Source organism: Durio zibethinus, chromosome 14 (genome assembly GCF_047325235.1).
Source record: "Durio zibethinus cultivar Kanyao isolate XHJ-2024 chromosome 14, ASM4732523v1, whole genome shotgun sequence".
Taxonomy (NCBI): Eukaryota; Viridiplantae; Streptophyta; class Magnoliopsida; order Malvales; family Malvaceae; genus Durio; species Durio zibethinus.
Genome location: NC_143175.1, coordinates 15,163,204 through 15,174,516, shown reverse-complemented (window position 1 = coordinate 15,174,516; position 11,313 = coordinate 15,163,204). Strand labels below are relative to the sequence as shown.

Sequence of the window (11,313 nt, the reverse complement as noted above, 5' to 3'; positions counted from 1 at the left end):
TTAATTGTTAAAAAAATATAAAATTAAAAAATTTTATATTGATATAAGTGGATCTCTCCTTATTCAATAATAAGATTGTGAGCATTTTAAGTTTTGTATAAACTTATATCCTCTAAAGAAATTTTAAAGTTGTAATTTGTAAATTCGATTTAATACATTAAAATTTTTTATAAATACATATTGAAAAAAAATTATCTTCTTACCAACTAAATTATTTTTTATTTAAAAAGAACTCTTGATATTTAATTGGTTAAATAGTCAGCCTTGGTAATTTGTTTGTCATTTAATTAGTATTAAGAAATTAAATATGAATGTTTGTAAAGAAAAACCTAGAACTAAATTACAATATTGTCTTGACAATAATGACATTTTTCACGTTTTTTTTTCTTATTAATGCTGAGGAGCAAGGATTGAAAGTAGTGGACAATTGCATAACTTGACAAGAAAAAAAGGAAAGAAATTCTACCCACCTCCACTAATGCTAACCACCAATCCACCAATGGTGTGCTCAAAATTGGAGAGGCTGCTTCTTTTGCTTTTACTGCTTTTTTCTTGTGTTTCCCTCTTTTCTAACAGTAATTAACACTACTCCACTTGAATCAATGGCATTGGCAGGGAATTTTCTTTACATTTTAAAAGAAAAAAAAATTAAAAAAATATAATTTTTTTTTATATTTAATAATATCAAAATTAAAAATTTAATCACTATAACTAAAAATTTAATATTTTACCAACAAATCATATAATTGTCAATACTTTTTTTTTCTTTATTATAAGATAACACAACAAGAAATGTCATCCATATTCCTCCAAAAAAAAAAATACCGTCAATATAAACAAAGCATAGAAATAAAAAAAAATTATTTTTTAAATCATAACTAAGATTAATGATAAAAACAACAAACATCAAAGAAATTTACATAAAAAACATTTTGGCATGATGATAGTATAGGAACAAGGATTATTATATTATATGGGATAACGAAGTTTTTAAATTTTATAAGCATAATTAAAAAATTAACATATGTGCATTTAATGTTTTACCAATTTATGAATTTTTATAAATATAACATTTTTAATGATGTTTGTAAAATTTTAAAATTTCATGACGTATAGGATATAATTTTATAGAATGTTGCAAGTTGAATTTGAACAAAATAAATTAGTTTGTCCTTTTCAGAAAATGATTTAATACAAAATATTAAACCTTTTTTAAAAAAATCATTCTTAATACTTTTAAAATTTTGCATACAAAATTTTCTAATTTGTACACAATTTTAAAAAGGACCCAACACTCAAATGGTCATCGCATTGAATGGGTTTTCTTGTTTTTTTTGCCATACGTTGAATGGGTGATTTAAACTCGAAGCAAAGCCCATGTCGCTGCCTATGAACCGGACTCAAACAGTCTAAAAACAATAACTCTTTAGAAACGACATCGCTTCAAAAACCTGTTTCTTTGAAAAAGAGGAAATCAGGAGTAGAGTTTCTCACTCTTCAAAAAAATTAAAAAATCAAATTACCCTTTCAGTATATAAGAATTCGTTTTATTTTTCTCTTATCTTTCCCACACTTTTCCCTAATAAAACAAATATTTTTATTTTTTTTCCTCTAAAATACTGTTCCGCAAAACTCTTCCACCCTCCAACAAGAAAACACTTTTTATTGCGCTTTTGGGTTTTTAGGGCTTGGTTAAAATAGGGCCGTTGAAGGAGGAGGATCTAATGGCGGCCGCGACACAAGGGCAGACGGTGATGATGGACCCCACGGTACTGGATGATATAATCAGACGGCTGACGGAAGTCCGATCTGCCAGGCCAGGGAAACAAGTGCAACTATCTGAAACTGAGATCAAGCAGCTTTGTGTTGCTTCCAGAGACATCTTCCTTCAACAGCCCAATTTGCTTGAACTTGAAGCACCCATTAAAATTTGCGGTAACTTTTGGAGTATTTTTTTTTTGGGGGGGGGGGTTAAGTTTTGATTTTTGTGTATAAATTTGCGTTTTATTTTTTTCTTTTTTGGAGTTTGTCAAGAGAAAATATTTTGTGGGTTTTGAAGGAAAGTTGAGTTTTTTTTTTTAATGTATTTTAGGGGAAACCCGTGTGGATAAATAGGTTGTGGTACAGTTGGAAAGGTTGCATTTTTATAAGAGTTGAAATATAGTGTTGAGGGAATAAGATTCTTTTATTTTGATGGGGTTTCAATAGTTGATAATTCTGAACCAGATAGAGTTGAATTTTACCTTTCTTTTTTTGAGCCTAATTTACCTTTTTCTTGGAGGGGTTGGGGTGGGGGTAATTTGGTTGCTGTTGTTTGTTTTTACTGTTTGATTGCTGAAAGCTGTGGGAAAATATATGAAGCAATTAAAAATCATGTGGTCTGCACACAACATTTTCGATTATGATAGTATACTCAAATGGAATGAAACATTGGATATGAGTCCAATGGGACTTTTAGTGCTACCATCATTTTTCTGTATTTTATTGTTTCTAGTTGTAAAATTTTTGTTTGTACCTTTAGGTGACATTCATGGACAATATAGTGATTTATTAAGGCTCTTCGAGTATGGGGGTTTTCCTCCTAGTGCCAATTATCTATTTCTTGGCGACTATGTGGATCGTGGCAAGCAGAGTTTGGAAACAATATGTCTTTTACTTGCTTATAAGATTAAATATCCAGAGAACTTTTTCCTATTGCGGGGGAACCATGAATGTGCATCTATTAATCGGATATATGGATTTTATGATGAATGCAAGCGACGGTTTAATGTGAGACTTTGGAAGAGCTTTACTGATTGTTTTAACTGCCTTCCTGTTGCGGCTCTTATTGACGACAAAATATTGTGTATGCATGGTGGCCTTTCCCCTGACTTGACAAACCTTGATCAAATTAGAAGCTTATCTCGTCCAACTGCTGTTCCTGACACTGGTTTGCTGTGTGATTTGCTCTGGTCTGACCCTGATAGAGATGTTAAGGGATGGGGAATGAATGACAGAGGAGTTTCATACACTTTTGGTGCAGAGAAGGTGTCAGAATTCTTAACAAAGCATGATTTAGATCTTGTCTGCCGTGCACATCAGGTTATTGACTTGTCTAAACTTTTCCGTGTATCTATATAATGCTGTTCTATGTTACTTCTGAACTTATTATTTTGATGTAGGTAGTGGAGGATGGTTACGAATTCTTTGCTGATAGGCAACTTGTTACAATATTTTCAGCACCCAACTATTGTGGTGAATTTGATAATGCTGGTGCCATGATGAGTGTGGATGAAAACCTGATGTGTTCTTTCCAGATTCTTAAACCAGCAGAGAAAAAAGCGAAGTTCATGTCCACTAAAATGTGATGGTTGCAGCTATCAATGTGTAGTGGCTTACATGTAGACTTGACCAAGGTAAGCTGAATAGAGTTGCTTTTTTGTTCCTACTTCTTATTACTGATAATTTTATGGTTGGTGGTGCTTTTGTTTGTGCTCACTGCTTAGCAACGGATATCTTATTTATAAATATCAATAAACTGTATTCCAATTATGCAGTTGTGAGAGTCGGAATAAATCATTTTAATGACTTCAGCTGACGAAATGTTTTTAATATATGTACTATTGTCTGTTAGTTTGCAACATATGGATATACCATGGCAAATATGTAGTACGGGTAAGAAGGTACATGATGTCCTTACTGATTAATACTGTTTGTTAATTCCCTCTGGATATTCTTTTAGAAATTTTATGCATTTTCAGGTATCTAGTGCAGTTGAATACGTTTTTTATATTAATAAAAAATTTGTAATTATAAGCTTTTCAGTGGAAGTAATGTGGAATCATTATCAGAATGATTGTTATCATAAAGCTCTTTTTGTCATGCCAATCATGAAATTGCTCATAATTTCATTTGATGATCCAAGTTCAAAAAACAAAAGAAAATACCTTCTCAAATCTCTCACTCTCTCTTAAGTTTCCGGTTGAAGGGTTGTTTAATGGAGAATGTTCAAATGTCAATGAGGGCTGGTAATAGAGAAGAATCAATGGAAATGATATTCTTTCCATAGCATAATTTAGTAATCAGCCCCCCAATCCTCTGTATCCTCTTGCCACCTTTCTTCTCCTCCAATGTCTTCCTCTCTTATTGGTTGTTAAGAATATTGGTGATTGGTAATGTGGTTTTAGTTTTGTTATTGTCTGAAGGGCGAAATTCAGAATAATGGATCTTTTTCCCTTTGAAAACATATGATGCTTACTATAATTGTTTATTATGTTTCTCATTTTTTTTTATTACCATTGTCTGTTATTCATCTGGTTATTAAATGCCGTGCCAACCATCACTGCTACTTTGTATGATTTACTATTTCTCGTTTTCTGTGATGTAGTTATCCTTTTTATATGAAATCCTAATAAGGGTTGAAGCTGAAGATCACTGGCTTAAGAACTTTTGCTTATGGAGATGCAGGTGACGACTTTATGGATACTATTTGTTGGGTAAAAAGCTTTACAAGTCTGTTGTAGGGTAGTGTAAACCACAAGTGTATTTCTCTTATTCTTCTCTTTCTCCCACCTCTCCGTTTATCTTTTCTTTATAGCAGTTAATCTGCGGTGCATTTGTAGATATATCTGGTCTGGCAGCACGTGGTTGTGCTTTGAGTTGTTGGAACAAAAGAAATGGCCGCATCTGTCTTCTAAATATTTTTGGTTTTTCCCAGACTATTCACTGATTGAGCTGTTTGTATGAATATAATTAGGTGCATTCAAATGTTATGATTAATCTGTTTCGAGGATTAGTCTTCTCTTGGTCTATGAATGAGTAATGTTCAAGTGTAGCATCTTTAATTCCTTATTTGCAATTTTATAATTTTTGTTCAGTTCAACGTAGGGAGATTTAGTTGTTAATGCTTTTAATGGAGCATTGTTCATCTCCAGACTTTGAGGAACATAATAGATGTCTCATTACCCGAAAAGTATAAGATAGCATTTCCAGTGCTAGTTGAAGATTGAGGCTCCTTTTGGATGCACTCGACCCATCCAAAGGGAGTCTGAGTCGCTTTCTGAATCATTGATATGACTGGCAAAAGATGGGGAGGTCTACAAAATTTGATATCTTCAGAACAGATTCAATTGTTGATGTTCTTGTTGATGGTCCTTCTATGAGTGAGTCAGATATCCTGATTTTATCCTATATTAGAATGCTGGTGTCTATTCTCCGATAGAAGCTCGTCTTGTTAACATCAAAGATGACTTTAGCAAAGATCGTACCAAGGAAGCAGGACAAAACTTTGTGGGTCCGTAGTTCAAACTTATTCTCCTTATTTTATAACTAATTAAGTTTACAACTTTAAATTTACAATTTAGAACAACCATTCGAATGGGATACTGTTATTCAGTCATTTTTAAGAAATTTAATTTAATGGATTGATGAAAGTTTATCAACAGGAGAATTTTTTCTCGAAATATGTTAATATAATAATGATCTTTCATGTTCTTTCCCATTTTCCTTAAAAAGAGAATTGTACTTGTTATGTCTTTGATTTTATATATACAAATTAGAAAGTTTATTTGAAATTTGAAAAAGTTTGAATATAAATTTTAAGTTCGTTATATAGACGGATATAAGTAATAAAATTACTCTTATTTTGAGTAGGGATGGACCAAAGTAAGCTTAAAACTTGTTCTATGTCATGCTTAGATCTGGACTTATAGATAGACTAGAGAGAATAGGAGAGAGACATAATTTTATGATTAGTGTACGAATATTTTTGTGTTGGTGAGAGTTATTTGGAAGTTGAGTTAGTGAATTTGTCTTATTTGTCAAAGACAAAACGGTTAAGGAATATTAGAATTAGGAGTTTAAGATGCATTTTAAGGCTCAAGTCAATATATGTCAAGAATGAGAGATAATAACAAGAAGGAAAGAGTAGAGATGAATTGGTTAGGATCCTCCTCCAAGCTTTAACCTAATATCTTTTGTACCTTTACCTCTGGTCTACCAAGCGTCATCTAGTTGTGATACGAGTCAATTAAGTGTAATTTGAGCTTTTTTTTTTTTTTTTTCAAAGAAAATATAATTTGAGCTATTTTCCTTTTTTTGGTCTCAAGGGCTTAATTTATTGGGTTTAACGAAGATAAAAATGGTTAAGAAAAGGCCTAAGGTTGAGTTTTTTTTTTTTTTTTTTTTTCTTTCAAGAAAGAAAATTATTCAAATACATGCTTTTTTATTGTAGGTGAAAAAAAGTTTAAGAAAATAAAAAATCAATTAAAAATTATAGTATTTGATTTACATCAATTTTTTTATTTTATTTGGATTAAATTTGGATATTTAATATATATATTAGGTTCAAATTAAATTTCGAATTGGGATATAAAAATTAAAAAAAAATGAACCAAATTAAATTATATTTTTTACTAGTTTTGCATATATTTTTATAAAATAAAAATAATTATATTATATTTAAATTTATTTAAATATATTAAAAATTATAATAAAATAATATATATAAAAAATTTAAATTTCAAAATTTGATAAAGTGAATTAGTAGAATTCAATTTGGATAAATTTTTTTAAAAAAATCAATTCAAATTCAAATTAAATTTAAAAAATTTATAGTATTATAAATTTCATTTAATCCGAATTGTTATTATCTTTACATTTTACTTCATGTTTAATTAGGTATAATTTTAAAAATTATTAATAAATTAAAATAATTATTTCATAAATACATATTAATTAAAAAAATTTATTTTTAGACTGAAATATAAAATATTAATAATTCCATTCTTAATTAATTCTCATACTAAAATTTTTAAAAATACAGAGTTTGGCAAAGACAATGAAAATATATTAGAATATTTAACAAAAAAAAGGATAAAATATAAAAATAAAAAAACAATAAAATACGAAATAAAAGAAAAAAGCGAAAAGTGCTTATAATTACAATGAAGTACAAAGGCGCCCACTCCATCATTTCTACACGCCAATTTGAAACTTTTTTCGCCCCTCTTCCCTTCTCTGTGTACTTTCCCGTCGGGTTTAGACTTACACTCATTCTCTAGCCACCAAATTCCAATTATATAAAAAATTTCCAAATTATTTTTTTTATTAATATCCTCATTTCTCATTTCCTTTTAACTATCCGCTAAATTTTCCTGAAAAAAATATATTTTTGTTTAACATTTTCTTTTTCAAAAAAGGATTATAATGAATCTACCGGATCCGTCGCTGGAGTTACTATTGGCGAGCGGCGGCGACACCGTGAAGATCTTCGACATTAAGCTTGAATCGAACGATCCTTGCGTTTTAAGTTACTCGCCTTCTCCGAGTTTCCTTGTCAACTCGGTTAAGTGGAACCCCACTAGTAAGCTTTTTTTTTTTTAAAATAAAATTCTATTTTTTCTCCCATTTCTGTTGCTACCATCTGTTAGGTTGCTGTAAATGTGGTTTCTTTTATCTGCTTTTTTTTTAAATTAAAGTTTGTATTTTTAAATGAATAATTTATATTGAATTAAACTGAATAAGTTATTGTTTAAGCTTAATAAAGTGAATTTTAAAAGTTTAGAACTTTATTTAAGATTTAATTTTAGCAATTATGCTGAGAATTTGAGTTTTTTTTTTTTCCTATATACATGATCCCAGCTGAGTTAATGTTATGGTAGATTTAGTGGTGGCGAGTGCTGGAGGTGATAAGAAGATATCGCTGTGGCGGAAAAATGGGCAGAATATGGGGACAGTTCCTGTTGCCGGGACTGATAGTGGAGATAACATTGTGGTAATCATTCTCTAGGCTTAATACATTGTTAACTATAAACAAAACCTGTTGAATCTTATTGAAGTACTTCTATTTGATTATTTGCGGCTGTAAACTTTTGGAATGCAATATAATGTTTATTTCCACGTATATCATGTTACATTTGAAATTTGTCATAAGGTTTTTAACTGCAAATATGTACATGATGAAATAGAAGTTATATGAGACCTAACAAATATGGTGAATGACACTCATTATAGATTATTAAATCTTGTTGTGATTTGATTCAACTATGAACGAAAGAGAGTAATGTAAGAGTCCCTATTCTAGTGCTATCTGTAAGTTTCTCCTTTATCAATATGGAAGTGCAGTGTGTTGTTGTCTGTTGTATAGGAGTAACAGTGAACAAAATATCATTGATTTCTCTTCAAAAGCGCTTGTGGCTATCTGTATATAGAAGCACTATATGATTCTAGCATCATTGTAGGGATGTAGCAAGAGAGGAGGATGTGTCTTAAGTAGTATGGATGGACAACGTTGCTCAAATATTTGGTGCTTTGCATTGCACTAGAATAATGTCCATTTCCTCAAATTAGATGCTATAATGTTTTTATGCAATATATATATATACACACACATGTATGTATATGTATTGCGATCTCATTTGCATAACCAAACCCTCAAGTTTTTATCACTTGACAGCCAGAATTGGTTATTCATTAATGCCATTCCTTAGTTGTTTTCAAGGCTTATTTTCTACTATTATTTCCATGAAATTTCTTAGTAAATTTATCGAGTAAAATTTCCCTTCTATTTGCAGGAGTCTATTTAGCTTTGGCAACAAGGGATCCAGATACATATGTTCAGGGGGAAGTGGTCAAGTTGTAAGAATATGGGATTTGCAGGGGAAGCGTTGCATCAGATGGTTACAGGTGTTATGTACAACGGCAAAGATGAACACTTGGCCTTCATCAGCCTAAGTGGGGATCTTATTCTTCACAACCTTGCATCTGGAGCGAGGGCTGCTGAACAAAAGATCCTAATGAACTGTTTGTTTAATTGTTGCATTCAGGTGCTTATGTTAAGTTCTAATTCTTGTTTGCAAGCTAATTTTCCTTTGATGGATGTTAAGACCAGGTATTGAGGGTACTTGATTATTCACGGATTATTCGACATGTTTTGCCAGCTGCAGGTGATGATGGATCTATCCATTTGTGGGATACCACTGGTTATAGCCCAAAGGTTCTTCTCTGTCTCCCTCTCTCTCTCTTTTAATATTCTTGCTGTTTTAAACACATAATTAATTCCATTTGCTCCTTTTGCAGGTTTCCTGGTTGAAGCAGCACTCTGCTCCCACAGCGGGCATTAGCTTCTCACCATCCAATGATAAGGTCTCAGTATTTCTTTTTATTCTCTTCCTCCTCTTTCAGGCTTAATTAAAGGTAAGGTTGAGCTTTTTTGTAAGTTTGAGATGAAGCTTTTTATGTTCAGGACATCTTGCAAATATTTGTTAAATTTCTGTCGTTTCAAGTTTCTTTTTCCTTTTTGACAGATAATTGCTATTGTTGGGTTGGATAAAAAGCTGTACACTTATGACTCAGGGTCTAGAAGACCCTCATCTTTCATTTCTCATGAGGCACCTTTCTCTTCATTGGCATTTAGAGATGATGGTCGGACACTGGCAGCTGGCACCAGTAATGGTAGAGTTGTATTCTACAATATTCGGGGAAACTATGGCCTTTTACTGTTCTTTGTGCTTATAGTAGTTCAGAGGTCGGTCCTCTTTCCCTCTATGTATCACTTTTTAATATAAAAAGGCCAGATCATAATAATTTACTGTCATTTGCAGTCGCTTCCAAATTCTATTTTTTCCTTAAGAATCTAACTTGATGTAGAATTTCGAATGATATTAGTATATAAGATCCTGTTCTGTAATGGTACTAGTGATGTCTCATAGGTTATAACTGCTTGCTTGTTTGTGCTCCAACTTCAAAGAGTTTTGTATAAATGGAACAGACTAATGATAATCTTATTGTTCAGTTATGAATTTGAAAGTTAAGAACCTTCATTCCTTAAATCATTTTAAATACTAAGTGTATATAGTATCCATCAGGCTGTTTCAAGTTTATGCTAGCAAAGATCAAAACCAGCCATCGTTAATGAGAGTACATGCACTGCTGAGACTGCTCTTTTGGGAGGTGTAGTGGAGGATTCAATTCTTATGCCTGATCCACTTCCATTTGTGACATCATCAAGCCTTTCACTATCCACAGCAATTTCTGGTTCTCATATCACTGGCCATTCAGGTCCTGCAGTAGTATCTTCTCTTACAAGTAGTAGTGGATCAGTGTTAAGCACACTCAATCTTTCTTCTTCTGAAGAAACACCACATAAAAGCCATTTGTGTCAAGGAGGAACACTGACGAGATTACATGCTTCTTGTTTCTACATACAATTTCAAGGATGATATGGAAGTGTTTTCCCCTCATGTGGATGTTCAATCGATTACACCATCACTGGATAAGCTGTGGGATGATCATGAGGGTGTAAAGAAAGAGCATTTACTCACTAATAAGAAGCTTTCCTTATTGTTTCCTTCTAGCAGGAGCTTTGCTTTTGCAGATGGAGGTAGTGATCACCCAATATCTGATTGGAAGTCCAGTTCAATGTCTCAACAGGTTTTATGCTTTTTCATCTTTTATTAGATTTACAGTACCACATGGCATACTTAATTTGATTTTTCAGTAAAGGATGTTTTATATGCAAGTAAGGCAATGGGTAACTGTTCATGCCAGTCTCTATATGTATCAGTCATTTTTTTCAATATTCTTTTGATGTTCTTGTTCACAACTTCTACGGCACCATTCATTTTTTGGCGATATGGTTCTGAATGATGATGCTTTATCTTGAATTGTGAACACAATTCTTTCAACATATTATTGTTCAAGTTGCTAGTATTATCTAAGATGATCTTTTTTAGGAACCTATATCGACATATTATCTCTCTTTTTATAAATTTGCACATCACTAATTGGGTAATATTGGCATACAAAGCTGCTTCCACCGACTTGATGAAATAGTCAATTATTACAAAAATAAAATGATGTCCATTTGAAGCTTTCGGGGTTATAGGTCCAATCACATCCATCTCTCACATAGAGAAGGCCATGGTGGTGCTAAGACATGAAATGGGACTAAAAGGGAATGAATTTTATCTGTATAAATTTGGCATTTATGGCACTTTTTGCCATAACTAATGTAATCATTTTCCATTGTAGACTTGTAGTAACTCACTCTCATAATTTGTTTGACTATTATATTCCCTTTGGCATGTGTTTCATAAATTCCCTTGTGTATTTCTTTAAGTATCTTCTTATTTCAATAGCGTCTACATACTTTAGCAAGATTTGGTCTCGACTTTTTTTATACAGGATTTCTCCATCAAGCACAAAACCTGCTACTAATCTTTAGATAATCCTTTTATCTTTTTTTGAGGTCTACTTAGGGTAGTTTTGGCATTTGATATACTACACAATGTCATAATACCATGGTTGTTAATTTACCTCTTTTTCTACATTCGA

At 31.8% G+C, this 11,313-nt stretch overlaps 2 protein-coding genes across 9 annotated transcripts in view; both read left to right on the top strand.

The window, feature by feature from the left end:
• The first annotated feature begins 1,497 nt into the window (after positions 1–1,497).
• Positions 1,498–4,823, top strand: LOC111293813 (serine/threonine-protein phosphatase PP1 isozyme 4). 2 transcript variants are annotated; one of them, XM_022886777.2, is made up of 4 exons: positions 1,498–1,935; positions 2,522–3,081; positions 3,162–3,395; positions 4,367–4,823. In XM_022886777.2, the coding sequence occupies exons 1-3, from the start codon at positions 1,725–1,727 to the stop codon at positions 3,345–3,347; spliced, it is 957 nt and encodes a 318-aa protein (XP_022742512.1). In that variant the 5' UTR covers positions 1,498–1,724; the 3' UTR covers positions 3,348–3,395; positions 4,367–4,823. The 2 variants fall into 2 exon arrangements, with proteins under 2 accessions (XP_022742512.1, XP_022742514.1); XM_022886779.2 differs by having other exon boundaries at positions 1,520–1,935; positions 4,447–4,823.
• A 1,982-nt stretch (positions 4,824–6,805) lies between these two features.
• Positions 6,806–11,313, top strand: part of LOC111293815 (uncharacterized) — an 18,423-nt gene continuing 13,915 nt past the window's right edge. For 2 of the 7 annotated variants that reach the window (XM_089743598.1, XM_089743597.1), the window contains exons 1-7: positions 6,806–7,342; positions 7,621–7,753; positions 8,553–8,804; positions 8,919–8,974; positions 9,058–9,174; positions 9,285–9,505; positions 9,846–10,410. In XM_089743598.1, coding sequence (XP_089599724.1) covers positions 10,165–10,410 — 246 coding nt within the window. In that variant the 5' untranslated portion in view covers positions 6,806–7,342; positions 7,621–7,753; positions 8,553–8,804; ... (2 more) ...; positions 9,285–9,505; positions 9,846–10,164. The remainder of the gene's footprint in view (positions 7,343–7,620; positions 7,754–8,552; positions 8,805–8,918; positions 8,975–9,057; positions 9,175–9,284; positions 9,506–9,845; positions 10,411–11,313) is intronic. The other 5 variants (XR_016327606.1, XM_089743594.1, XM_089743596.1 and 2 more) reach the window with 4 other exon arrangements.